We start from the raw sequence: 27,080 nt of genomic DNA, 5'->3' as shown, positions 1-27,080 counted from the left end.
CTTTTGCCTGTATTTTAAGGTTCTAAAGCAGTATGTATATTGCCATACTTTATTCAGAAGTGTGGAAAATACAATACGTAAGCAGTATGTAAACAGTTATTTATAGTGAAATGCATTTAATACTGCATTAAATATTCTAGATGGACCAATAGTCTGCAGAACCCCCCCCCATAAAATATAAATATTTACAGTAGAGCGCAGTAGAGCTCAGTATAGGTAAGATTAAATTATAGTCTGTATGTTAGACTACTATTATAATATATATTAGTTTTTATTCTTATATTATTTCCCCATAAAATTTCCATTGTTTGCTAATACTGTATTTTTTAATTTTGTGTAGTTATGTTCTGTAGTATTCATAAACACTGATGAATACTGTGTCACGGTACTTCTTAGATTAGTTTGTACACCTTGTGTAGAGACCTAGAAAGTAACCCCTTTTCCATGTATCTTTATGGAGAAAATTGATTCATTTTCCATTGCTTCACTATACAGAGCACTTTTCTAGAATGCATCCCGTACATATACCAGGGTAAGACTAGATGAGGATTGCCTAAAAGAGGTCATAGTCCATTAACTTAGAGTATCATCTTTAAGTAGTTTAATGTTTGTTTTGCAGAGTGTTCAAATACAGCCATGACTGCACATAATGTAAGATTATTCTCCACCTCTGAACACTGGCATTCTAAAAGAAAATTTCCTTCAGTAACCATGTATGTCAAGTGGTTTTAATAGCATTACTGCTACAAAACCAAGCCATGTAAAACAAATTAAGAAAATCACTTTCTCAGGATAAAGATTTTCACATGGTACCAAATAAGGTCTAAATGATATCTTACATGGCTTTCAGCTGTGTTAGAGGTCTGTATAAAATAAGGGCATTTATTTAAAATACATCTTAGGGGCCCTGCAGGCTGGTGGCAGTGTCATGAAGGGAGATGGCTCTCCAGTAGTCATTGCAGAGTTCGTACCGTGTCAAAAAGAGGAACAGCTCAAAGGTTGAGGAGTCTGGAGGAGTCTGTCTGGACTTCCTCGTTCTTTATCTCTGGGTACAGTCATTGATGCAAGCCAAAATATGTATTTATAAATGTTTAGTGATTCCATATTTGTTTGGTACATAATTAATGGCAATAATAAAATTAAAAAGATCAGTATGTGCCTCTGCTTACACAACTTATAGCCTTGTTATGACTTATTGCTACACTCACCTATTTAAACGTCAAAGGAATGAATAATGTCCTTCCTAAAATTACTTTTTGTTACTTTGTTGCATATCTTTCAATCTGAGTAATCAGAGTACTTAAGTGAAATTCACTAAAAACTTTGTGAAATTAATTGTGTAACTTAAGAACGTACTAAATTATGGTAACTTGTCAAAGGCTCAGGCATTAGTATCGAGATATTTTAACACTCAGAAAGCCAGATATAATCTTTATCATCACCATAGTGCCAAGCCAAATGTTTTTTGAAATGTCCATTTTAAGGGAAATGCATAATCAGTCTTGCAAATCAGCCTGTATAGATTTCTCGTTTGACAAAATCCATATCCTTTCTAACACTACTTACCTCAGAAGCAGTATAATTTTCAACAAATTTTAGTGCCCAGTATAATTATGTTCAATGTTATTAATGTTTTGATATTAGGAAGATGAGGATGAGGAAGCTTTTCTGATATGTTAGTTATTGTATATGATTAGTGCAAAAGAACATAAGAATGTTCAGAAATTAGAATGCAATTTACCTAATCTAGCTTTTGCTTTTAGGAATTAACTGATCCAAGACATTTCTTGAAAAAAAGCCATTAGTTTCAACAACATGGCAGATATCCAGAATCAGTTTACATGACTAAACATTCAGTAAGATATGTTTAAGCAAATGGGTATTTACCAGCAAAGAAATGCAAATACAGTTTTCTATCCTGTTTTATATATATTTTTAAAAACTGTGAGATAACAGCGTCTGTACTGGTAAAGCATAGTAAACATAATACTGAGACAATGCATTGTAACACTGCACCAGTATGTGCAGAGTACAGAGTGGTGCTGAAGCATATTTTGCTAGATGAATTAAGGTGCATCCACACTGCACAGAGTGACATGAGTGAAGTATCCACATGTCAGTCCACTCCAGAAACAATCCAAAATGCTGCAAATAAGCACATAGTCATAGACACCAGTGTGGAGTAGTAGTTAGGGCTCTGGACTTGGAATTGGAAGGCTGTCATTTGAAATCCCAGGTGGGGAGACTGCTGTTGTATTCTTGAGAAAGATACTTCACTCCAATTGCTTTGGTGAGATACAGTATCTAGCTGTATAAATAGGTACAAAAGCAAGCTGTTTTGATTATAAGCATCAGCTCAAAAATTTACTTTTAAAATTAATGCCTATAGACACATAATCTCTATATATTATTCTATGGCTTATTGGATTTTTGGAGTCAATATTGATATATTACAGTAGCCAGTGTTTAAGCTGTGTTATTATAATAACACACAGTCCAAAAATGTAATTGTAATTTAATTTTGGATTTCAGACATCCCATCTTGATACATTGCTAATAGTAGTAATAAAATTATTTTCTCTTTTGAAGTGCTTTAAATGAAAGGAAAGCTCCTGTAAGTTGTTGCACAATTATGAAAAACGTGGGTGTGTGCTTCATTTTACAATGCGTCAAATGGGTGTAACCTTACTTTTAAATGCTCAAAAGTATCCTTTGAGTCACAAAGTGGGAACAAAACGTGGGTTCAATTTTAGCAAAGTAAATGTTGCTTACAGTGACATCGCTTGTCTCACTGACCGCGGGTGTGGATACTCCCATTGAGCTACTGACACTCCTGATTTATTCTCTTCCATTACATGTCCAAGGCAGATGCTGTCCTTGCAAATCTTTACACTAAACGCTCAAAGACTCTCACCGTAGAGCACGCAATATGAAATACAACAAATAAAAAAAATTATAGGCGAAAAGAAACCAAAAGATTCAGATGTAAATTATAATTTTCACGTAATGTAATATGCATTGTACTGCACTCAACAGCAGGCTGCAAGGGGAATATACATCCGTGGGCGAACCAATTTTCAAGACAGCATTCTTCTTGTAAAAGTTCCTTTTATAGTTATGGCACTTCAGTTCAGTAACTTTATTACAGTATGGCTCAGAGATTTCTATTTCTTATTGACCAAAGATTGCTTCAGTTGCCTAGTTTCACCTTTGTCCATACTATGCTTGAAAAGTGACCTTATTCTTGAACAGTAGTCAATAGTAAATCGCTGCATCCTGAAGGCCTGAAGGAGAATGTTATTTGCAGCCACAGACAGTCCCTTTATTTAATGGCTGTTACATCCACTTAATTTTTTAATTAATCTTTAAAGCAACGACTCTTAATTACTATTTAATACGAGGTAATTAAAAAGTATGGTCAGGGCCGATTTTGTATAAAAGGCATCAATTTGAACCTGCCTTTTGATTAATAGCCCTGCTGTTGTATAAAGTTTACCACAAAAGCATGTAACACTGGGGTCACTGGCTTAATAGCTGTATAAAGTGCATTTTAGCTTTAATTCTCTTTAACAATTGGACTGAAATAATAATGTGTGCAATCTCCATTCTTAGCATTGTGAAAAGGCTTTAATTTAATGAAATCAATTGATATGTTATGTAGATTTTAGTTTTATTCACATCTGAATATCCAACTTTTTAAAGTGCTGTTTACTCCTTTACCAAAAAATTAAAAGTGCTGAGAATCATGGAGGTAAGAGATGTCTATCTCCAAACTGTTTATTATAGCTTTAATCTCATTAACATTAGTATGAGAGTTTTTATTTTGTATCTTAGCCACAATGTTTAAATCTGCTGCAATGATTTTTAAATTGATGCTAACGTCAAATATATTCTAAAACTACAAAACACTAGGGTATTTTTGTTCTTAGAGAGGAAAGTATGTCTCTTTTCTAAAGGAAAGGGAAGAAAAAGTCCTTTTGTTATACAGGTTCAGGATATGGAAAGGCAGATTGCAGAGGAAACAAAGGTGTCTCCTTGTGTTGGTGGGTGTATTGTGAACAAATGTTACAGTCTATCTGTAAATACATCTGTGTCTACAAATCCCCTAACGGTGGAATTATCCAAAGACTGGCAAAGATGGTGAAAGAAAAATACAGAAAGAAAAAGCTGAAAAAAGTGAGAAAGGAAACAAATATAAACTTTCTTTTTATGGCTTTGCAGATCTATTTACTTGAGTAGGTTTTGAAATACATTCTATATTTTTATTCAGTTTAATTTCAGAAATCTAAAAGTTAATAAGAAAAAGACATGCTGCATCCATTTGCACTGTGAAGCATGAGTGATTTATTTGCTGTTTAGTGAAGGAAATTGAGGAACATTTTATATTAAGGTTTTGTCAAATATTTTCTAACAGCTCAAATCTTTTCTTTACAAATTTACTCGTGTTGAATGTAAAAAATTGTCATGCAGTGCTAGTTCCTTATCAATTGTAAGTATATATAAAAAAATAATTTTCACCATGTTTAAACACATTTTTTACAGATGTGATCAGGCAGTTGCTCAAGAATAAACAGGAAAGTGAACGTTTCCGATGGTGTGCAGTATTTAGTAGAAGTATGTGGTATTTGGTAGTCAGCATAAACAACAAGATCAAAGAATGATTGCTAGAAAGAAACCGTTCATCACTCTTTGTCAAAAAAATCATGAAGAAGCTATAGGTTTTCATCAACAAAGTAATTTGTTCATGTGTGTCCAAATACATTTTTGAGAGTGATGTTCTGCTCTGTAATTTAAAAAAGATAGTCTGCAACACACCATAAACACAGAGCAGGCCACATTAAAGTATTGAAGGAGGAAGCTATGTGATAGCTTTAGGTGTGTGGAGAAAATGGACAAATTTGTAGTGTCGTGGTATATAGCAGATAGATATGAATATTCTCATGTTCCAGGATTGAATTTACAATATTTTGTGTCAAATATTTTGAAAATGTATGTAAAATTGATTTGATTTGTTTTACCAACTATAAGTCAAAACAATAAATTTGTACATATGGTATTTCTGCACATATACAAGACTTCTCAATGGCATATACAAATATAGGAAAAAAAGAATTGTGCTGATATAGGCCTTCTAGAACAATATTATCATAGTATAAATATATATAAAATATTATATAATATCACTTTTATAATAAGTGTACTTTTTACAGTATATACTTTTACATTTAGCTTGTCTTAAAGTTAAAAGTATGTGCTGATTTCACAAACCAGTGGCATTCACAATTGAAAACTGAGAATTTTAATGAGATGTTTAGATTTTAACAAGAATGGCAATTGCGATCTGAAAAGGACAATGTCATGGAGGAATGACAGGGAAGGCTGTTTATATTTTTGCACGTATCTTTTTTTATTTTAACATCTTTAAAAGGGGGATTTTCATTCTGCAAATAAACTGCCTAAAACTACAGATTACAGATAAATGTCCAACACCTTTTCAGATAATACTAATATATTCTTAACTGCATTTTAACAAAAGAAATTTTGAGTTTGTTGCTTGTGTTTCTTTCTGTGGTTATACAAATTTTCTTTAGAGGCTGTCAAGTAGGGTTTTACTCTGAAAGAATTTAAGGTTTGTCTTAAGACGTCTCAGATACTGGCATTTATTTCAGGATTCTTGTCAAGTCATGACCCGATTATCTTTCCTTTTACCCTAGCAAGCGTTAGAGGCATCAGTTCAAAGCATTAGTTTCCTTGTCCTTTATTGCAGATTCCTGGCAATCAGTTTCATGTTCTTATAAACAAATATTGTGGGTTTACATGTTTATATGTTAGGTGTGTTTATAGAAACACATATACCCACATATGTTGCATGTGGTATATGTGTTGTTAATTTAATTACATTTGTTATGTGTTATGAATAACGTTACCGTTATAAACATGTTCTGCACATTAAGTTTGAAGTAATTCGAATTCTGCATCAGATCACTGAACACATACATTTTTGAATCTGCGGAACTGACCTGTTCTTTTTATCTGCATGCTCTGTTAAATTGTTTAAAAAAAACAATACAGGTATGATCAGGTGATTGCCTATATTCTAGGTGCTGGTCCAGGGAACTCCACTGAAATATTTTTGTACAAATAATCCCAAGAGATGTTTTCCTTGCTAGCTGTGTGCTTGCAAAGTAGATTTTGGTCAACGTTCTTACTCAGCAGGGTTTTCTGTTCCTTTGGAAAGACTTAGTGATCCTCAGAAAAGTGAAGCACAGTCATCTATAAATGGTTTATTGAAAGACTTTCCCAAGTCCTTTTCTCTGAATTCCAACATGCAGTGATGCCTGGAAGGAAGGCATAGCCCTGCTGTACAACAGCAGCTATCAATTTACCAATACTCCCGACCATTAAAGCCCTTCCTAGCTTATCCAACGTGAAAACTTTGAATTATCGCTGGCAAGGTATGAACTGCAATAGACAGGCGTATGTACAGGTTCATTTCCTTTTCCTTGCAGTTAAGAGATGGTTTTAAACCAGGTTCATTAGTTATTCACATTGTAGCAAATGTACCTTTAGACATTCACTACTAAATTATTGGACTTACCAGTCAGATATTTAAAGCGAAGTACAGCACAGTGCTGATAGAGCATTGTTCTTTGCTTCACCCTCCTTATAGCTCAAGAATGTGCCCAACCTGCTTGACTGACTTAAAGGTAATGATTGGTTAAGTCTTTGTCTCCCAGCCTAGAATCCAGTCTCACTCTTAGGAGCGTATAGGTTGCACATTGTATTGTAATAGTATAAGAATGACAAAACAGTAAGAAATAGTAGCCTACCTAGAGGAACTCGAAACAGATGGCACAAATTTTAAAATTCCAAAATACAAATCACCATTTAATGTTATATAAATTTTGCATAGTAGTGTGTTTTTGCTACAGCTGAAGATTCCATTATATATGTTTTTTGCACCACTCCATCATAATGTAGTAGTAGTCATGTATACTAAACAAATATATTTAACATTTTTTACTTTTTTGGTGTTTCTTCAATTATTGGATGCCACCTTTTTTGGTTATTTTTTAAAATTAAGTTTTGCGCTAAATGGTATTAGTGACATGTATTAAGTATATTTCGTTAGATTTTTTAAAATACAATAATTTGTCAGGGTGGCGTATGTTTAAATAAACAATAATTGTGAGCCACAACTTGAATCCGCATTGAATATGAACTTTCTGTGTTGTTTTAGATAGTTACCATCTACATTTAGTTGGCTAAAATGCATCTTCCTTTGGCGCACACTAATCACTAAGACAGTAATAAAAAATACTGTCATGTCCATCCCTTTTGAATTGTCACACACAAATCAACAACAAAATAAAGAACATCAGTTGTCACCAGCCTACTGCAACATAAGAACATAAGACGGGTTACAAATGAAAGCACCATTTGGTCCATCTGGTCTGTTTGGTAGCTAGTAATGTAGTATGGCCAGCAGCATCAATTACACACATGTCAACAATGAATTAGCTTTTAAATTATTACGGTGTGAGTATTGCTTCATTTTTAAAAGTTGCATGAATATTTTATGCCATTTATCTAGATTACCTCCAATAGGATTTTAAATCAAATAAAGTAATTGTAAGTGACATGCGTCAAGTATGAAAATTACCACTGAAGGTTTGAACATTTTCTTCTAAAATGCATTCACATCTTTGAATGTCCAGATTAAGAATTGAACCTCAAAAGCATTCACGTTTTACAGTCATACATTTAACATTTGGGGTAACTGTTTTTTTATAAGAATTCACACTTTTATCTTAAAGGGTTTGATTAACAATTGTTTATCTGTAATAATAGCACTAAACGATAGTATTCATGTAGAGGCCTAGAAATAATGTTTATTCTTCACTGTTACTTCTGCTTTTTATCCTTTATATTTATATATATATATTATATATATATTACTCTCTTGATTCTATAACAACAGCAGCCACATTGCAGGTTGGGTGCGTGTCTCTTGTTTTGCTGCGCATTATTGATAACACCTTGTGTTGTTCTATCAGGGATAATATGCAAAATATCATTAGCCAAAAAGTAAAATGATAAAATTGATGTTCTCCCCTGCTGGAAAGGTGCTTAAAATATATCCAGTCTTTTGATTAGAAGTTCAGTGATAGAAGTTATTTACTCATGCAGCACTTAAACATGGAACTCTGAGTAGGACAGAAGTGGAAACGTTCGTATTCAGCTCTTACAGAATCTTTCCATTTTCTGCAGATTTTATGATTTGGTGGATATGAACTTAGAATCCACTTCTGAGAATTGAACCACATCTAAGGATGAAATTGATTCATGTCTGTCCTGGCTGGTGTAGGCACAGTTTGATGATTACTGGTGTGACAGAGCAATGATATCTTACACATGCTTGTAACACCCTCGTGGTTTACTACTTACATTATTCAATGTGAATATAGAAAATGCACAAAATTGACATTTTTGAAACTCTTGTATGACCACAAGAAAGGAAACTTTTTCATTATTGTAATGAACCCTACTGTAGTAATAACTGCCCTGTATCAATTTGAGGAAATATAACATTCTATGATATAACACGATCAATAAATATGATTTTACAAATCAATAAATTGTTACACACTGTGTAGTTCAGATGTCTTCTTAGGAGAAGTGATTCCACTAACATGAAAGTAGTTATACTGTGGTTAATACCATGCATTTGCTTTTCCTGCACCTTGATGAATTTGGTTCTTTATTGATTGTACATTATTCTTTGTCAGCTGATATATGCTCCATCATTGTATCATTGCACTTACATTTATGCTATTAGCTTTAAATGAGCAGTGATTGTGAGCTCTGATAAAATAATTTCAGATCATAGTTTGTGAAAAGTCAAATATCAGTCTTCTAAGAAAAGAATGTGGAAAATCGAATTAGTTTACTTAAACAATAATATTATATACATGTATATGGGACAACATGGTCATTTTACAAATGTTTGTGGATCTGCCTTTTAGAATTTATGGGCAGAAGCATCCATCTAGAGGGGTGGGGGACTTAAAAAAATACAATTCTAAACTTAAATTGTTTAGTTTAACTTCCCATGTTCTATATATATAATTGTTAGAACTCTGGCAAAACATAAATCAAATCAAAATATGTTTTGCAATTATTGATTACAATAAGAGATATAAATAAATTATCCTCACTTATTTATTTTTAATGCAAAATCCTGACTATATATATAAATTGGTGCTGCTTAGCAGTCCAGACAGATTCTTCCGGTGCTAGCGACATTTAGCTCATTTTAAATCTCTAGCAACTTCTGTTTTGAGGGTATCTTGTTGACCTTTTGCAACCCAGCTGGCTTTTAATTTTTGGAGAATTATCTGTTTAATACAATGGCAATCATTAGTAGTAACATAACTCTTAACATGTGAACCCATGTACTAACTACTGTATGTGTAATACCATTCACTGTGTCAGTGCAGTTTAACAATTTAATGTTCAAAGAGATAGTGTCATTGTAATCGTCTACCATCGACAGAGCCGACACAGCAGTGCTGTTTGCCTGCTATTCCATCTAAAGGCTTTGGTTTCCACTACAATGAGCAATGAATGCTGAGCAGCCATCTGACAGATAGGGAAACAGCTCATTGATATCAGGTTGCATTTATCACGATTTAAGAGACTGTGGCGATGTTCAGTGTAAATAGTTTTGTGCTACAGTTGGTTTTACTTTAAAAAAGGTATTAACCACAGGTAGCAAAAGTAAAAAAAGAAAAAAAACATTTTTGATTTTGGAGTGTAACCATATTTGAACTAAAAATGCTTCCTTTCTCAATGCTATGAATTCTTTGTCAGTACATACAGAAAAAATGTTTGTCCTAGGAAATATCGAGAAGTGCTATAAATAATTAGCTTTAGCTCAACAGTAATGTGTAAATGCATGATTGTGTTATATTATGTCTATAGCAAAAATAGTTCACGTCTCTTTTCAGGTAGGTAATTTCTGTTTTACATCTGTGAGTATTTTAACTAAAACACTTCTACTTGAACTGTAGCTGCGGCCTTTTGGGTCTGTCAGAAAGTTTGAGGAACCTGCACTTAATTTTTTTCTCTTCTTGCCTACTTTCACTTTTGTAGATTTTTTAAATGTTCTTATTTTTTATTTTTCTGTGTTTACCCAACATTTTACTAATGCAGAAGACGACAAAGCCATAAAGTTTGGAAATTATCATTTGTGCAATGAAGGTCATCCTCAGGCTCCATCTCAGTGTGACCTCATCTTTGGTAATGACCTTTAAATTGTAATTTTGGATTATATATGAAAGTCTTTGTTGGAAGCATCTAGTAGATGATGCTTCCTGAAATGAGACACTTGAAAATTATTATTGCAAGCAATATAAGATAATGGACAGTCATTATTCACCTTGCTGTCTGTGCTCATTTATATTGCCTACTCTTGAAATATGATGCATCTACTGTACTTACCAGGCACTTAATAACAGAAAGCACTATGTTTGTAATGATTTATAATTACCACAATAAAATGTGCAATGTAGACATAATGTCTTGGTTGTTCACTCAATAATTATCTCATTTTATTTATACAGATGGATAGTTGTGGATGGGGTGAAAGGCTTCCTTTGGTCTATTAGTAGAAGCTTTCGTGGGTGCACTAAAACTCTTAATCTAGACTCTAGAACAATGATTTTTTTTAGGAAAGTTTTGTGTTGTGTGAAAAAAAAGCAATGGGATAACATTACACTGGGTAATACTCAAAAGAAAATTGTCATTTAAGTCCATAGTGTGCATTACTGAAAAAGAAATCCACGGGCAGCAGTATATTTAGTTAAATATTTAAATACCATTAATTCATTATTATTTCCATTAACAATCCAATGGAAGTATTGTTACTGAATGCACTGATGCTTGTAGGGATTAAACTGTTGCTTGATTGAGATTGGTTGCTATATAAAAATGGGTAACTAAAAGCACATTATTGCATTTAATCTAAAGTTCAGTGGTTTTAGAGTGTGTCAGGGTTTGAAATTGGAGAATTTATTTTAAAAACGGCAATTGCCTATTTATGCCCACCCAATTAGGAATGGTCAATTGCGTGTCTTTCACATATTAAAGAACAAGGGAGTGTAGACAGACTCTCCTGATGATGATGATGATGATGATAATTATTAATAATATAATAGCCCTACTCAAAATGCCTTACAGGTAATGGGGGACTCCCCTCCACTACCGCCAATGTGTAGCCCCCACCTGGATGATGCCAAAGTGTGCCAGTACACTCACTACCCATTAGATATCACTGCGGAGAACAGAGTGATGAAGTCAGTTTGTAGTTGGATTATAAGGAGGCCAAGACTGGTAAAGGCCAGGGGAAATTTTGCCTGGACACTGGGGTAACACCCCTATGGGAGGTGACAGGGATCACCGTGTTGCTGAGAGCTGACAGAGCCCTTAGCAGCACTTAGCCAGTTGGGGAATGGCCCAAGCTTGAGTCCGTGACCATAGAGCCCAGTGTGTGCTCAGATAAGCACCTTTAGTTGTTGGGCCACTTGAGAGGCTGGTACTTAATTTGAACAAACCCAATGATCTAGTTTACAGATGTGGGTGTGTTCACTCAAACACTTTCTTTGGTGTCTTACCTTCCTTGAATAATAAAAATTAATCATCCTAATAGTGTTAATGAAACTAAGGAGTTGACTCACGTCCTTGTCAAAAAGAAATAGTCTTGAAGACAGAAGCATTATAGGTCATCGAAAAAGTTGACCTTAAAGAGCAGAAAATCTTTCAGATTTGTTTGTTAATATTTATACTGTATGTTTGGAAAACCTTTCCTCGAGAAAACATTCTGTATTTAACTGTTTCCTAAGGGGATTCTGTGGGAGGTGTTGCACATCGAGAGGAAGGAAAAAGGAACATTGTATCATACAAGGATACAGCTGCTTTGAAATACATAATAGGTGTTTACTAGATTGAAATGATTATACCTCTGTCACAGCAGGCTGCATGCACAGTGTCTTTTCTGAGAATAGCATCATGAATATTATTGTGATTAGGAAATGCAGTCTTGTCAGAGAAAATTGACTGGCTGACTGATGGGTTGACTATATTAAAGATAACTACAGTGTGTACATGTACTTATTTCTCCTTTACATTTACATTATAGTAGTCCAGATGTTTTTTATATGTAAGCAATGTTTTTATAATTAACTTCTGGGCAGTGGAGATACAACTGACAAGTTAACCCAATGTTTTTGGAGGGGCAGATACAAAAACAATAAAGTATATGCAGATGGAATTGGCTTCTTCAGATGACTAAAATCTAATACAAAAAAGAAAAATAAGCTTTGCCACTTATGCACCCCGTTTTCTTCAATGCTTAATTTAATCATGTTTCTTTGCTGTAAAATTTTGTGTGTGTTTATCGAATTGTAAAATACAATGACTGGCAACCAGATGTGATTCTTGTCACCACAGTACCCGTCACGACTTCTCTCATTCATATGGTGTGCACTACTGCCCTAACAATACTTCCAGTAATTTAGATGTCTTTTGCACTTAATGACAAGTTTGTGTAGGTCAATAGCTTACCAGTGTGAAGTGTGCTTATCCTTAGGGTCTGCAGATGAAACCATACATGAGAATGACCAGTAGATTTTTTTTATTGACAAGAGTCGCTAAATATTAAATCGGATGGACTGGCAATCCTGATTTAAAAAGGTTTGAAATACTGTTAGTGTCCAAAAATTCAGTCCTCTAAAATATACATATGCATATGTTTGTATTTATAAAATAAGTGGATCAAAAAGGCTTGTATTCTTTGCTTTCTGCTCGGATAAAACTGAAAAATGCCCTACAGCATTACAACTGGGCATGTCTGTGATATTCTGAACTAAGTATTTTTTTTACATTTCTTATTGTAGCAAGTTTTTAAAGCCTATATTTGTTCTAATTTGGTGGTTTTACACTTGTGATTTTTGTTTTACTTGTGCTTTGATGTTTTTACCACTTTAGGAAAGTAATTAAAATTAAATTTACAAATGATGGTCAACCACTTATAGCATATGGTGAATATGTGGAATATAATTGTTTTTCAATAAAAGGCTTGTTGTTTCCTTTCTGTGAATTTCAGCATTCGTAAGATAATCTAGTCATGCAGTGTGTCTAGCATCACCTTCTTAATTTACTGTAATGCAGGAGGTTACGTATCAGAGAAGGCTGTTTGACTCATCTCACTCATTTTGATGTTTTTAGCTTAATGATTCAGGAATCCCAACTAGATAATTTTTATGTACTCCCAGTATCCCACATCTCCCACATTACCTCTCATTTTAAGATGAACACACAAGAAAGATTTAATATATTCAAAAGCCTCCTTGTCTCTTTTTGGAATTTAGGGGTTTCACTTTTGGACCCCTATGCTGAGCTCCATGCTGATGTTTAAGGAAAAAAAATAATTTATTTGGTCTCTTTTAGTGATCATTTTTAGTCTGTCCTTTTGAGCAATAGCTTTCAGTTCAGGTATCAATTGAGTTGGTCCCCTCTTGGACACGCCCTTCTTTTGTAATATGGACATCAGAACTGCACACTGTATTTTAGATATGATTGTTCTAGTATATTGTAATATTTTAGCGTGACCTTCCATGGCGTATTGCTTGCACATCTGTGTGCCTTGTGTATATTGCTTTTCATATTTCAGCTTGCGCTATAAAGTTGACTTTTTTTTCTTTATAATCTTATTTTTGTACACTCTGCTATTATACTGTATGTCTGGTGGTATTTGGAGAAAAAAAAACTTAATTGTTTTGCAGATTAAAATATCTAGGGCTTTTTTCTCAAATTCTATAGATTACATGTGCAATGTTTTTTTTTTGTCTCACCATAATCACAACAATGCAATTATATGTGTGGTATATGAGACATGTAGTGTGATATGGAGAAATGGATGACTGTCTAAATTAACCACCACTTTTTCATCATTTGTTTGTAAAAAGGTGACAGTACAGTAAATGAACCTTTTTGTAGATACCTTCATTCTAACCCCTGTTTAGAAATCTGACACTGAGGTATTAGGTAATTTCAAATAAGCTATTTATTTTCAGGGACAAAGTTCTAGTTTCTTAAATGTTGTGGTTGGCAGAAAGCTTTCTGCAGTTCAATAACAGTTTTTAGTTTTGCAAAATTCAGTAGTATCTAATGAACTATTGTTATTCCATTGAAACTGTGTAGGTTTGATGCAGTAAGCATGTCTTATTGTCTTCACAGCTATGTTCTAAATGTTTTCTGTCAGATCATTTTATTTTACATAGTTGTTTGAGTTGTGAATTTACTGCTTTCAGAGATTACAAAATACTTGACATATCTATTGTTCTATTGAACATTTTGAGGTATCTTTCGGAAAAAAATCAATCTTGATATGCCTAAACCTACAATTATGCTTGCTTTTTTTCATTTATTATGGCTGATTTGCCAAAGTTACTGTGAAGATGATTTGGAATGCCATTAAAGCTTAAATGCTTGCAGTCAGTGCTTAAAACATTTTTTTTCCTTCTCCTCTTCTCTAAGCCAACTGACAGTGGGTGAATTTAAATTGCATACTTCAAAGTGAGGGCTTATTTTAGTTATTGTTTTGTTGTATTTTTTAAGGCTGTAGAAGAGAAAGATAATATATTGCAAGATACATCTGTTACAATGCAAACGTATGTTGGAAGTACGATTTTGAATCCAGCTGTTTTCGTACTCCTAGTAAAACTCACAGCAATCTGGAGTGTAGAAGGCAGGACTACATACTGCACACAATGATAGTCCATTGCAGGGCATATTCACACTATTTAGAGTCACCATGTAAAAAAGGCAGCATGATGTGGGACACTGGAAGAAAACTGAAGTACCCACAAACAACACACAAACCTGGTAAAGGCATGTAGACTCCACACATCATGTGCTCCCGTCTGGAATTGAACTCGGCAACACAGCCGGTTTAACAGTCATTCCAGTGTACCCACTCGTGACTTTGAGTATCTTGGCGTTTTTCTTCTTTTCTGTAGCTCAGAGACTGCCTTTTTACATTTACATGACCCTTAAGAAGCGTTCTAATGCATGGTAATTTAATAACTCTTAAACTGTGTATCATTTAGATATACTGTTCTGAGGAATAAAATGCCAAGAACTACTTGGAAAGAATTGTTCAGAATGTATATATTGTAAAGGCTCAGTGTCCACTCACATCTGCATTTGACTGGTTGTTTTGTCAGGCACGTCTTGAAACACACTTTTCACTGCTCATACCTACTCATCGTCTCCACCACAGACCAAGAAACAAAGAGAAAAGTGCCGACAGACATAAAGTTTAAGGGTTAGGGTACCGTTTCCAGTTTCTGTAGCTTGATGAATTCAGTACCTGCTTTTGTTTTGTTTTTCTTGTGCTTCGAAACGCCAGATCCACAGAAGACGTCATTGTGTCCAAAAGCATGTGGTCTTTTCTTTATCTTTCCTAATCAAATTCAGAGGTAATATTGCAGCAAAATCTTTTTTGTTGCATTTTGTTTGCCCATGTCTTTACTCCCACATTTACACTAGTTTTATCAGTGTGCTTTAAATGTTTATGTGATAATTAAAACTTTGTTGGATTTTTCATATTTGAAAAGAAATCTAGGAGATTTCAGAAGGAGAGTGCATTAAAAATCATACATTTTTGTTATAAACATTGCTTTAGCATCTTTATTGTTTACTGCTTCATGTAGGCATTTATTGTCTTCTTGATTACCTAAGGCTGTTTTCAGGTACTGTACTGTATATCCATCTAAAACCCAACTCTTAAAGGTTAATCGTCAAGATTTAATTGTTGATCTTGTAAAAATTCTGAATTTATAAGGCAGTATCTGCAAAGGTAGTAAACATATAAATATGAACAATAGCTATTTTCAAGCTCTCTTTCAGAGCTTCATAGAGCCTGTCATGGTTATGGAAGACCAGTTCACATACAGGTATGTATAGAAACCTATGTACAGTATGCATACAAGTATATATGTCTATGGAATTAAAATATGGGTGCAAGCAAGGGTATATTCTATACAGAAGAAATTCTTTGTTCATGCATTAGACCTCACACATTAGTAGAGCTGAAAAGAGAAAAGACATTGACAGAGGCACACTGTGTTTGACTAAATTCGGGGTTAAATGGTGCTGCCTGGCCTTTAAGACTCATTTGGATGACTGCTGTATAGATTTCCAAATGGAGTTCATGTGGTTTTAACTTAATATTTAGCATGTTATGTTTTTTGTAGTACAACATGACTACTTTATTTTCAATTATAATGCTTAACAGTAAATGTTTAATAATATAAACTAGAATGTTTCATATTTAAAGCTTCCACTCTGTATATGCCCCACTTTTTGTATCATTTTGCCAAACATTTTTGTGGTATGATTTTTTTTTCTATGGACAATGCTTTTTTAATTGATAAAGCCACACTCACGAATATAAGAAACAAACGTAAAATGCAGATTGATTTTGTAGGAATTTTAAGGTCAGCTAATGAAAATCCCAACACTATAATCAGTAATTCTAAAATACATATACCACTTTTTTGGAAAAAGAAAAAAATGGCTTGGCTATGAATCCTGTGATAATATAAAATCCTTTCAAACCAAGTTCTGCAGCTTAATTATTATATTACTAAATGCAGCAGTCTGTTTGGTGGTAGAAACACTTCCATATTATAATCATGCTGAAGATTGACTGTTAAGAGCTCATTACAGTTATTTTTCTAAAGAGTGGTTTATTAAACACAGTTACCTAATAAGCATCTTTGGTGGAGCAAATTGCTGAAAACAGTAATGAGTCTGATTAGAGCACATTTCAATTACGACAGCTCAACTTGCCAAAAAAAAAAGGCATTTCTTTGCCTTGATGCTTGGGAATCCTGCTAGAAGGCATTGCACACAAAAAAACCACAGCCACCTCTGTGCTTCCTTTCAGCAGCACAGTAATGAATAGAGAATTGTGCAAGCAGCAGTCCAATTTACGCACTGGGAAATTGGATGGACAGAGCGGAGGCACAGTCATGTTTGCTTAAAAACAGCAAAGGCTACCAAGATTAATAGTTCCCAAAAAGGTCAGCTCTCTGTTTCTCTTGCTTCTTTGGCGATGATTGCAGTAACAGAAATTAAATGAAATTCAAATTAATACAGTGCTCTTGATAGTGAACTGTTGAGTTGTTATAGTTTTAAGATCTACATATTTCACTGTCACAATTTACATTGTGTTAAGAGCTTTTTTGGGGGAGGGTTGATGCATCACACATCGCACATTTTGACATTCGAACAGAAAACTTTCTGAAAAAAATATTTTTCATTATTAAAAAATTAAAAAATATGTAAGATAGCACAAACCTGATAAAACAGGTGTTTCACCATGTTCTCTGTAATTAGATATAATATTTAATTAAACTTTTTAATTTGCATCTTTATCATGTTCGGATGATACATATGATTGTGTGAACTAATAGATGCACTGTCAATTTTCTTAATGTTTCTTTACAAGACTCTCGCGTTATTTGCACACATTACAGTTAAATGCACTGTAGACGTCATTGAAAGATCTGAATATGAAGCAGCCGTCTGCTAATAGATAGATTTGCTATTATAAGAGCCAATTAAAAAAGGCTAATCTAATTTAAAAAGCAATAAATAGATGTGGGTTATAATGAAATAGCTTTATTTTATTGTTTTCCTAATAGGAGTTGCTGATATGACATGACAGCTAATATTGTACTTAAATAAGCTCTGCTACTTTGCTTCTGCAGCTATTCTTTTCATTTCATTTTTTTTTTAAATACTGCTTGACATCTTTATATTGGACAGGTGTAATGACTAAAACAATGTGGTGGAAGTAGCATCAGTAAAAGCCCATTCTAATGTATGCTTTTGATGTGAGAATAACTAAGAATATGTCAATGACAGTGCTTTTGCAAATCGTGTTGCTTAAAATTTAAACCTGTGACGGCTGAATTAACCGTCTTCATCATGTTGTGCCGTCTGTAATGGTGCCTTTTTGTTTCTTACGAGGAGAGCGTTAAGGTTAAGTAGCATGCATGAATTTAAATATTATTAATCAGAACTACATGGCAGTGGTTTAAATTTTCTTAAAGAACTGTAAAGCAAAAGACAATTGTTTCTATGATTATTTGCATTATCATAAACTGTAGTTAGTGAAAGTGAGTTTTAAAAGCTAAAATCTTATGTTCCAATTTCAATAACATTAGCAGTCAGTTCAATTTATTATATAAAATAGGTCTTATTATTCTTTAAATTGCTTAATGTTTTGGTATTGTGTACAAAGCTTGACCAGTAGACACTGTTAAATTGTACAAAGATCTCCATTTTTCTGTCCCTCTTTGTTTGTAATCAGTGGAATTTGAGCTAATGCCCTAGAGCCATTGAGAAAATATTTCACTAATGGGAAAACTCGCTAATTATACAAGTCGTAGTTAAAAAGAAGCTCAACTTTTTTTCATGAATAAAATCAATTCATTTATCAACATTATATGTGTAAGTTAATGATGTTTACATTTTACAATTCTGTGCACCTTATTGTTACAAATTTCTCTTGGGGTATTTTGAGGTATATGTTAATACGATGTCTTTTGCCCTCCATAGGCTAAGACACAGCACGCTTCATTTCGGACTCTCTGTGGCTTTTTTTAAAAAAGGCTGACTTGCTGCTGACTGGTGCAGAGGGAGGTGACAGCTTCTCTGAATGCATTTTTTTTCCTTCTGCCCCAACCCCCACTTGTATCCTGGCTTCTCCTTCTCTTTGTCTCTTTCTCTCCCTCCCTCCCTCTCTTTCCCCCTGCCAACATGCCTCAGTTTTTTTTTTCCTGCTGAAAGCTGAACTTTGCTCCCATGAGCAAGACCAACACAACATGAGGAGTTAGTTTGTGGATTCTTTTACACAAGGAGAGAAGCAGTTTAGGCAGATGATAGACCACATTTCGCTGCTGGAGGGAGTAACCAGGGATTTTTTTAGCTTTAAAATAAGTTCTCGCTAGCAGCCTCTTGTATATGTATTTCAGAGGGCGGTTATACTTATTCATTTAGTTACACAAAGATGTGTGCACATTATTTAAGTCAAAGTTATGATCAGTATTTACACAAAGCAGAGCAACCTAAGCGTTTATTACTGTATACAGTACATCCACCTGGACTTTATCATCTTCCTAATTTTTTTTTCACCTGTGAAATGGTCAAAATGAAGTGTCCCATCTTGTTCTTAGCTACATGGAAAAGAATGCTTCTCTGGAGCTACAGCCCAGTCCACAGCTGAGTGATTTTTGAGTCACTCATGCTTTATTTTAATTTTTTTCTTCTGTTTCCATTTCATTAAGCATTTGATGTTCAGGGATCTGAACTGTACCTGTTAAAGTACACTTAGCCAGAAGCGCCTCTGTGATTGTTGAAAGTGGCACTTTATGCAGATGAGATGGAATAAAAAAAAGTAATTTGCCACAAATGTATTGTAATTTGCAGACGTGAGATGTGAAAGTGTGATTTAAAAGGAATCATCATTTGGCAGTGTTTAAATTAAATAATTAGGATGTATTAGTCCAGAGCTGTGTGCTTCTTGGAGTCACCTTTAACCATGTTGGCGCCAATTTCTTTAAGAAGTACAGTATAAAGACATTCTTTGTCTTTGTGTTAAATATAAAAAAAATTCCCATTTCTTCAGTAATACAGAAATTAGGTTGTAAGTAGTGAAACTTAAATATTTCCATTTAAAATGTTTTCCAGTTACTTAAAAGTGTTCCAGTTCCTGTTTATTGTACCACTATAAATAGGATTTACAGATTTAAATAGTCTTATTATTTAATGCTTAAAATTTAATTTTATTGAGACATTCTTTTTTTTTCTTTCATTAAAGGGCTCCTGTCATATTCAATTACAAAGACAGTAGTTCCTTATAACACAATTGGTAAATTTCCATCTTAATAATAATCATGAATCAATGAAAAATAAATGAAAGATAAATGATAAGCTTTAATCCTTGAATATGATTTAACTGTTTTGAGTGGTAATGTTAATAAAATTTGTTTGGCACTTGATTTTAACATGTAGATTTATAGCCATTTTTATGCCAAGAAGCACATTTGAAATTTCTCATTTTTGTGTTGAATTTACTTCGCTAACTCCCAAGTGGTTGTTAAAAGTATTTTGTCTCTTTTATTTTATGATTTTTGTTTTTCCCCATTTTTGAATTTCTCAGCTACTTTCTTAGAGATAGCTGTTAATGCTGTTTCCAGATACATATAGACTTTGTTTTAAATATCCGGCAAATAGTAGTGACTCTATTCACCCTCAGTTCATGTTCTCATTTTTTTGCTTTCACCTAAATAATGAGGGTGGTTGTTGCAGTTAGCAGGTTTGCAGTATGTAAGTGTTACAAAGACCATGCACACAGAATTCTGCCTCTCGCATTATGGAAAGAAACTTCTAAATGTGTGTAACAAATGATCAAGTTCTGGATTGCCTACAGAGGCTGCAAAGCGATATTACCAACGGTTAAGAGAAGCTAATTATATGAGAAGGAAGAGATTTTTTTTTACCATGTTTAGATTGTTAAAAAGTGAATTCTGCCATATTGATCTGACAGCTGATTTGATCTAATTACTTTTATGCCTCGGATCTGTTGTCAGATGCATTTTAAAGAAGTAAAGAACAGCATTGCAGCAGAGACAACGTTGTTCAGAGGGTCCCTTCTTGTGAAATGTTTTATTTCAACATCAAAACTGTGATTTTTGTTCTTTCTTCTTCTTTTAGACAATAAACCTACCTGTCATAACCACTAATAGAAAGTCTGTCATTTGTTTCCAGGAGCTTATTTCCAGTATTATTAATTGATAGACTTTTTTTTGTGGCTGGTATATTTATAGCTATGTTTTGCTCTTTGTCTTAGGCATTTCTTAATCATTAGCTTGGAAGCCTGACAGGAGTGCCAGCCCTAGCTTGATTTTCTTTGACTAAAACCTTGTAAATTAACACAATTAGCGCAGCATCATCCTGCTAATTAGCTTCCAGTGTCTGGTGCAGCAGTTTTGCAAGCGGCGGGGAGGGTGTCAGATGGGAATCGACATGCCGCTCTGTTACCAAACAAACAGTATGTTGCATTTGTGTAACTTAGGAAGCCTGTGGCAGCCACGTTTGATTCCTTGACTGGACTATAAGATGCTAAAGGGGGGAGGGGGCGGGGGTTGGGGGGTATAGCAGTAATAAAGCAGACATCCTGTGTCACAGATGCCTCATTTCATCTGGGTTTCCTCTTATCACACAATCTATGCCAGAGGGCGCTGGACTGTTTGTGAAAAATCACTTTTGGTAATATGATAGAGATTAAATGTGCCTGTTGATACAGCTGCACCATTGTCAGTAAAGTGTGCACCATGAACAAGTAAGAGGTGGAAAGATATAAAGCTTAAGCTTACATGGACTCTGGTTGTGTACATGTGGCTTAAAGAAAAAATAACATTGTCATCATTTTACACCCTGTTATTGTACCGAATACGACTTTAATAATCGCACGCTGAGCTCAAAATGACAGCATATGTAACTACCGGTATTTGTAGGAGTAGTTTGGGATTAAAAAGGATTGTGCCTTTTGTACCCTGGAGGCTAAAATAAAAAGAAGAAGAGAAAAAACCACAGAAAGACAAGTGACGCTTGTTTCTCAGAGCCTCCGCTACAGGACTAGCAGGCAGAAAGGAGCCCGTTGTAATTCATGCCGAGTTGTAGGTTTTGTGTGATGAAAGCGACAGAGCGCTGCCTGGGAGATTGCTTTGCTGCACTCCACGAAGCAGATTTGAAACTGTCTTGGACCGCTTTAGATGAGAGTTGGATTATAGAGTGACCTGCAATGTCTGTGTCATATTGTTCTGTGCAGGGTGCATTATACTGTGCTAACTAGGTGTTGGGCTCCAAATCAGAGAGGTATCCTAGATGTGATCTGTCAGCTGTGTCTCATATTTATTATATGGGGGTGGGGTGGGGGAGAAGCAGGGTCGGAGGAGTAAAACTAAAACCGTCATGGTGAGGGGCAGAGGAAAAGGGCAGAAGCCTTTTTTCCCTTGTATTTGTACATTGATGTACCCCTGTTGTGTATATGCGATTCCGATATTTTTAATACTGTACATTATGGCAATGCTGATTAGCTTGGAACCGTCCTTGATTTTTGTCTTGTTTCCACATTGTAATTCTTCATTGTAATTAAATTAAACTGTCTTTCTTGAAATTTCAGGCTTAAAGATGCAGTGGACCCCAGAGCATGCACAGTGGGCAGAACAGCACTTTGACATCACCTCAACCACCCGCTCTCCAGCACACAAAGCAGAGGCATACAGGGGCCACTTACAACGTACCTATCAATATGCCTGGGCCAATGATGATATTTCTGCACTGACTGCCTCAAACCTGTTGAAAAAATATGCAGAGAAGTACTCTGGAATTTTAGAAGGTCCAAGCGAAAGGGCACTCCTAAGTTCCTACTCTGATGCCCCAGGTCTTTTGAATGGAAGGAAGACTGAAAGTGAAGGCTGGCAGCCTTCTGAAGGCGTTTATCCTATGAACTGCGTTCCAGACGTTATTTCTGCAAGCAAAGCTGGAGTGACAACTACCCTACCTCCAGCAGATGTCTCTGCCAGCATTGGCAGCTCTCCTGGGGTGGCCAGCAATTTGACGGAGCCCAGCTATTCCAACAGCAATTGTGGAAGTCACACAGTAGCCAGTCTTCACTCGGGACTCCCGTCTCAGGAATACGCCACAGGTTACAATGGTTCTTACCTGCATTCAAGTTACAGTGGCCAGTCAGCCACTGCCCTTCCTTCACCTCATCCATCTCCTTTGCACAGCTCTGGGCTTTTGCAGCCACCCCCCCCACCCCCTCCCCCTACTTTAGTGCCAGGCTACAATTCTGGGTCTCCCAACCTCTCAAGCTACAATTACCCCTCAGCTGGTTACCCTCCGCAGACTGCTGTTGCCCCTGGATATAGCCCTGGGGGGGCACCTCCTCCTTCGGCTTATTTGCCATCGGGTATCCCTGCCCCCACACCCCTCCCTCCTTCTACTGTACCGGGCTACAGCTATCAATCCCATAACCTTGCACCACTTGCACCCACACCTCTGAACAGCAGTTCAGCCAATTCTCTAAAAAGAAAAGCTTTCTATATGACCGGGCAAGGAGAAATGGACTCCAGTTATGGAAATTTTAACTACAGCCAACAGCGCTCGACTCAAAGCCCTATGTATAGAATGCCAGACAACAGCATTTCAAACACAAGCAGAGGGAATGGCTTTGACAGAAATGCTGAGACGTCATCTTTAGCATTTAAGCCCACAAAACAGCTGATGTCCTCAGATCAGCAAAGAAAATTTAGCAGTCAGTCTAGCAGGGCTCTAACCCCTCCATCCTATAGTTCTGCAAAAAGCTCCTTGGGAGGCTCACGATCAAGTGAATCATTTGGGAAATTCACTTCTCCTGTAATGAGTGAGCATAGCGATGAGCACAGACAGCATCTTTCCCACCCAATGCCAGGATCTGGAATTAGTACAGCTACCTCATCCACCCGTCCTGCAGAAGAACAGCTGAAGAACACCGACCCACACCTCGTTGAACTTGTGACCAATGAGATCATCAACCAGGGACCTCCAGTGGACTGGAATGACATTGCTGGTCTTGAACTGGCCAAAGCTACAATAAAAGAGGAGGTTTTATGGCCTATGCTGAGGCCAGATGTTTTCAGTGGACTCACTGCATTACCTCGCAGCATTCTATTATTTGGACCTCAGGGAACAGGCAGAATGTTATTGGGTAGATGCATAGCCAGTCAGCTGGGGGCTGCTTTTTTTCGGATCAGCGGCTCTGCCCTAGTCACAAAGTGGCTAGGAGAAGGAGAGAAGATTGTTCACGCCTCTTTTCTTGTAGCACGATGTCGTCAGCCTTCTGTCATTTTCATCAGTGAGATTGACATGCTACTTTCATCGCAGTTGAGTGAGGAAAGCCCAGTAAACAGAATTAAAACGGAGCTTCTCATGCAGCTGGACAGTGTTCTAACTTCTGCCGAGGACCAAATTGTGGTCATCTGTTCCACAAGTAAACCTGAGGAAATAGATGAATCTGTGAGAAGATACTTCATGAAACGACTTCTTATCCCATTACCGGACAGCACAGCAAGGCACCAGATAATCATTCAGCTGCTCTCACAGCACAACTATTGCCTCAACGACAAAGAGGTTGCACTGCTGGTTCAGCGAACAGAGGGCTTCTCTGGACTTGACGTTGCTCGGTTATGTCAAGAAGCAGTGGTTGGGCCTCTCCATGCCATGCAGGGCACTGACCTTTCAGCCATTATGCCTAGCCAGTTGAGGCCAGTCACTTACCAAGACTTTGAAAATGTTTTTTGCAAAATTCAGCCTAGTATATCACAGAAAGAACTTGACACGTACACTGAATGGAACAAAATGTTTGGTTGTAGCCAATGAAACAAAATCAAGAAAACCCTGGAGAACAAACCTGTTGAAGAGGGATTTAAAAAAAAAACTCTCTTGCAGTAGTGATACACCTGGAAGAAAGGAAGTACAGACAACAGTGACCTTAGCATCTTAAAGCATTAGAATAGACTTGAAGGTGGTGTACTTTAAACAAGAGCTGGTAACCTACAAGAAACAAATTCAGATGGCTTATTTTGATGCTACATACTGCTGAAGCCAGGCATCACTTACGAAGGTGCAAGTGGGTTGACTTCAAGAGGACACAAACCCTGTGTGTTTATATCATTCTGCTGTTCTTGAGATTTAGTTGCTATCAAGTGCCTGAAGTGGTGCTTTATTTTTTTGTTTGCCTCACAATCTACATTGGTGGCATGTGCTAATATAAAGAGCTTTAACTTCAAACATTATGGGACTAAAAAAGAGAGATAAGCTGTTGTAATAGGAGACAGTCAATTTTTGCCATTATGAGAGCAACAGTATTCCTCAATCATATCTGTTCTGCAGTATCACCTGGGAACAGACAAATTTAGGGTATTGGTAAATTGGACCTTAATTTCTATAGTTGATTTCTTTTGATGTTCTGTCTGCAAAAACTCAGGAAAGTGATTGTGACATGTACAGTACCTCAAAAGAATGTGTTGAAAGCACTATGTACTGTGTACTGTGTACTGCTGAGAGTTCTAGGCTAGGCTTCTATTTTACTTTATCTAAATGTATGTTTACCTCAACAGCTGAAAAAAAAAATGGCAAGGAGATGACTATGAATGTATCCAGATGTGTTCTGGAGTGATGGGACAGAATCAATAATATGAGATTTGCAAGTGTTAAGTGAAGAATTTATTAAAATAATTTTTGAGATGGGAAGAATAGAAGCCCACATTTTTATTTAACTTCATATTATGTAACTGTGCATAACTTGTTTGATGACTGACTGCCTTCATCCACAGTACATGGGGAAGTGCATATTTGAAAGAGTAAAGTATAGGGGAGAAAAATGAAGTACTACAACCAAACGTAAAACATGAAAAAATAACAGATTTACTGTGTTAGCACATGTTTTAATATCAGAAGCTACTAGTGTAGCCCCTAGGTCAATTTGTTACACATGCGCAGTGAGAGGATTTGAGGTCAGACATCTGCAAAACTGAGAGACGCGTTCAGCAGCAAGTTGATACCTACCGAAAATGTATCTTGTGGGTAAAAAGGATAAAAAGTTCTCCAAAAATAGAAAAAGTGCAGTTTTAAGGTATGTGATCCCATTCTGCTGCTGTCGCTCATCATATGTGTAATGATGCCTAAGGATGATGTATGCCCTGCTTTCTGTTCTACCTCAGTTTATTACAGTTCTCTCTGAAAGCAGAATATTTGAGGATTGCTAGATGTCAGAAGCTCTTTGGTATGCTAACTTGCAGATCCCTTCTTTTTAGCTGCATTTTAACAATAAGAGAGTCATGGCACACTTTTACTCTCATTTATTGCCACTTACATATATATATTTCACAGGCACACATTTGGCTAATCTTCCTTCAAGAAAGACTATTAGCTGGCATGTGTGGCATTTTCCTCACTTCTTTCATAGAGCCTTTCTTTTTATCTTTTAATGCTTTACATGCAGCTCTTTTCATTACCATTGATGGACGTTTGGTAATGTCGCTGAACAGAAATATTGCAGGCCATAGAAGTCACACAGTCAGCAACTGCATGAGAACTAAAGCCTTGCTTTTGAATGTATTTTTGTTTTATTTTTTGTTGAAACAGTATGAAAACTGTTGCTAAGCACTAGTATTGTGGTATGGTAGTGCCACAAAATACTGAAAGAACAGTATATAATAGGTGCACTGAGAGAGTTTTTTTTTCCAGACTTAAAGTTAGGTCTTTTCCTTAATGTTTTCATTGCCTTCATTTTGATCACTCAGTTAATAGAGATGTCGTGGTGTCACAAAATAAACATGTAACATCATTCTGATTAAAAAAAATATGACCAGCTACGTAATGTTGACATATAGAAAATATTTGGTATTAAAATGGGAAATGGACAGCTTTAGGCTAATTTAAGGTAAACTTTTTTTTACCTTTTGTTTCCAAAACCAGTTACTGTGACATCTCTGTTACCTTAATGTCCTGTCTCCAATAACTGTTGTTGCAATGTGCTGACCCATATGCTGGTATTCAGTTAGCCTTTAAGCTTCATTGAATTCATTTGAGACTGATGTGCTTTATAATCAGAACATATTGCTAAATTCATATGAGAGACAAAGTACGAGACATGATGGTATTTTAGACCCTTTAACATTATAACAGTCTTGACACAAAAATGGACACCATGAGTGCATTGAATATTTTGTTTGTTTTCTTACTCTTTCATGAAAAGGCTATTAAAACATTAACTTCATCACCTTGCTTAGAAAATACCCTGCAGTTAGTTGTCAGCTAATGAACAATTAACTAAATGCAACATAAAATCTGCGGTTTATCTGATATTAATTTCTATTTTAATTATCCTTTTAGCC

The 27,080-nt window shown here is 35.6% G+C and overlaps 1 protein-coding gene across 2 annotated transcripts in view; it reads left to right on the top strand.

Moving 5' to 3' along the window:
* Window positions 1-27,080, top strand: part of fign (fidgetin) — a 55,634-nt gene that overhangs the window by 26,068 nt on the left and 2,486 nt on the right. For both annotated transcript variants that reach the window (XM_015358834.2, XM_015358833.2), the window contains exon 2: window positions 22,322-27,080. This exon is cut by the window's right edge and continues 2,486 nt beyond it. In XM_015358834.2, coding sequence (XP_015214320.2) covers window positions 22,330-24,561 — 2,232 coding nt within the window. In that variant the 5' untranslated portion in view covers window positions 22,322-22,329 and the 3' untranslated portion in view covers window positions 24,562-27,080. The remainder of the gene's footprint in view (window positions 1-22,321) is intronic.

This window comes from Lepisosteus oculatus, chromosome 12 (assembly GCF_040954835.1).
Source record: "Lepisosteus oculatus isolate fLepOcu1 chromosome 12, fLepOcu1.hap2, whole genome shotgun sequence".
Taxonomy (NCBI): domain Eukaryota; kingdom Metazoa; phylum Chordata; class Actinopteri; order Semionotiformes; family Lepisosteidae; genus Lepisosteus; species Lepisosteus oculatus.
Note: the sequence above shows the minus strand (reverse complement) of the source record. Positions and strands in the feature narration are given on the sequence as shown.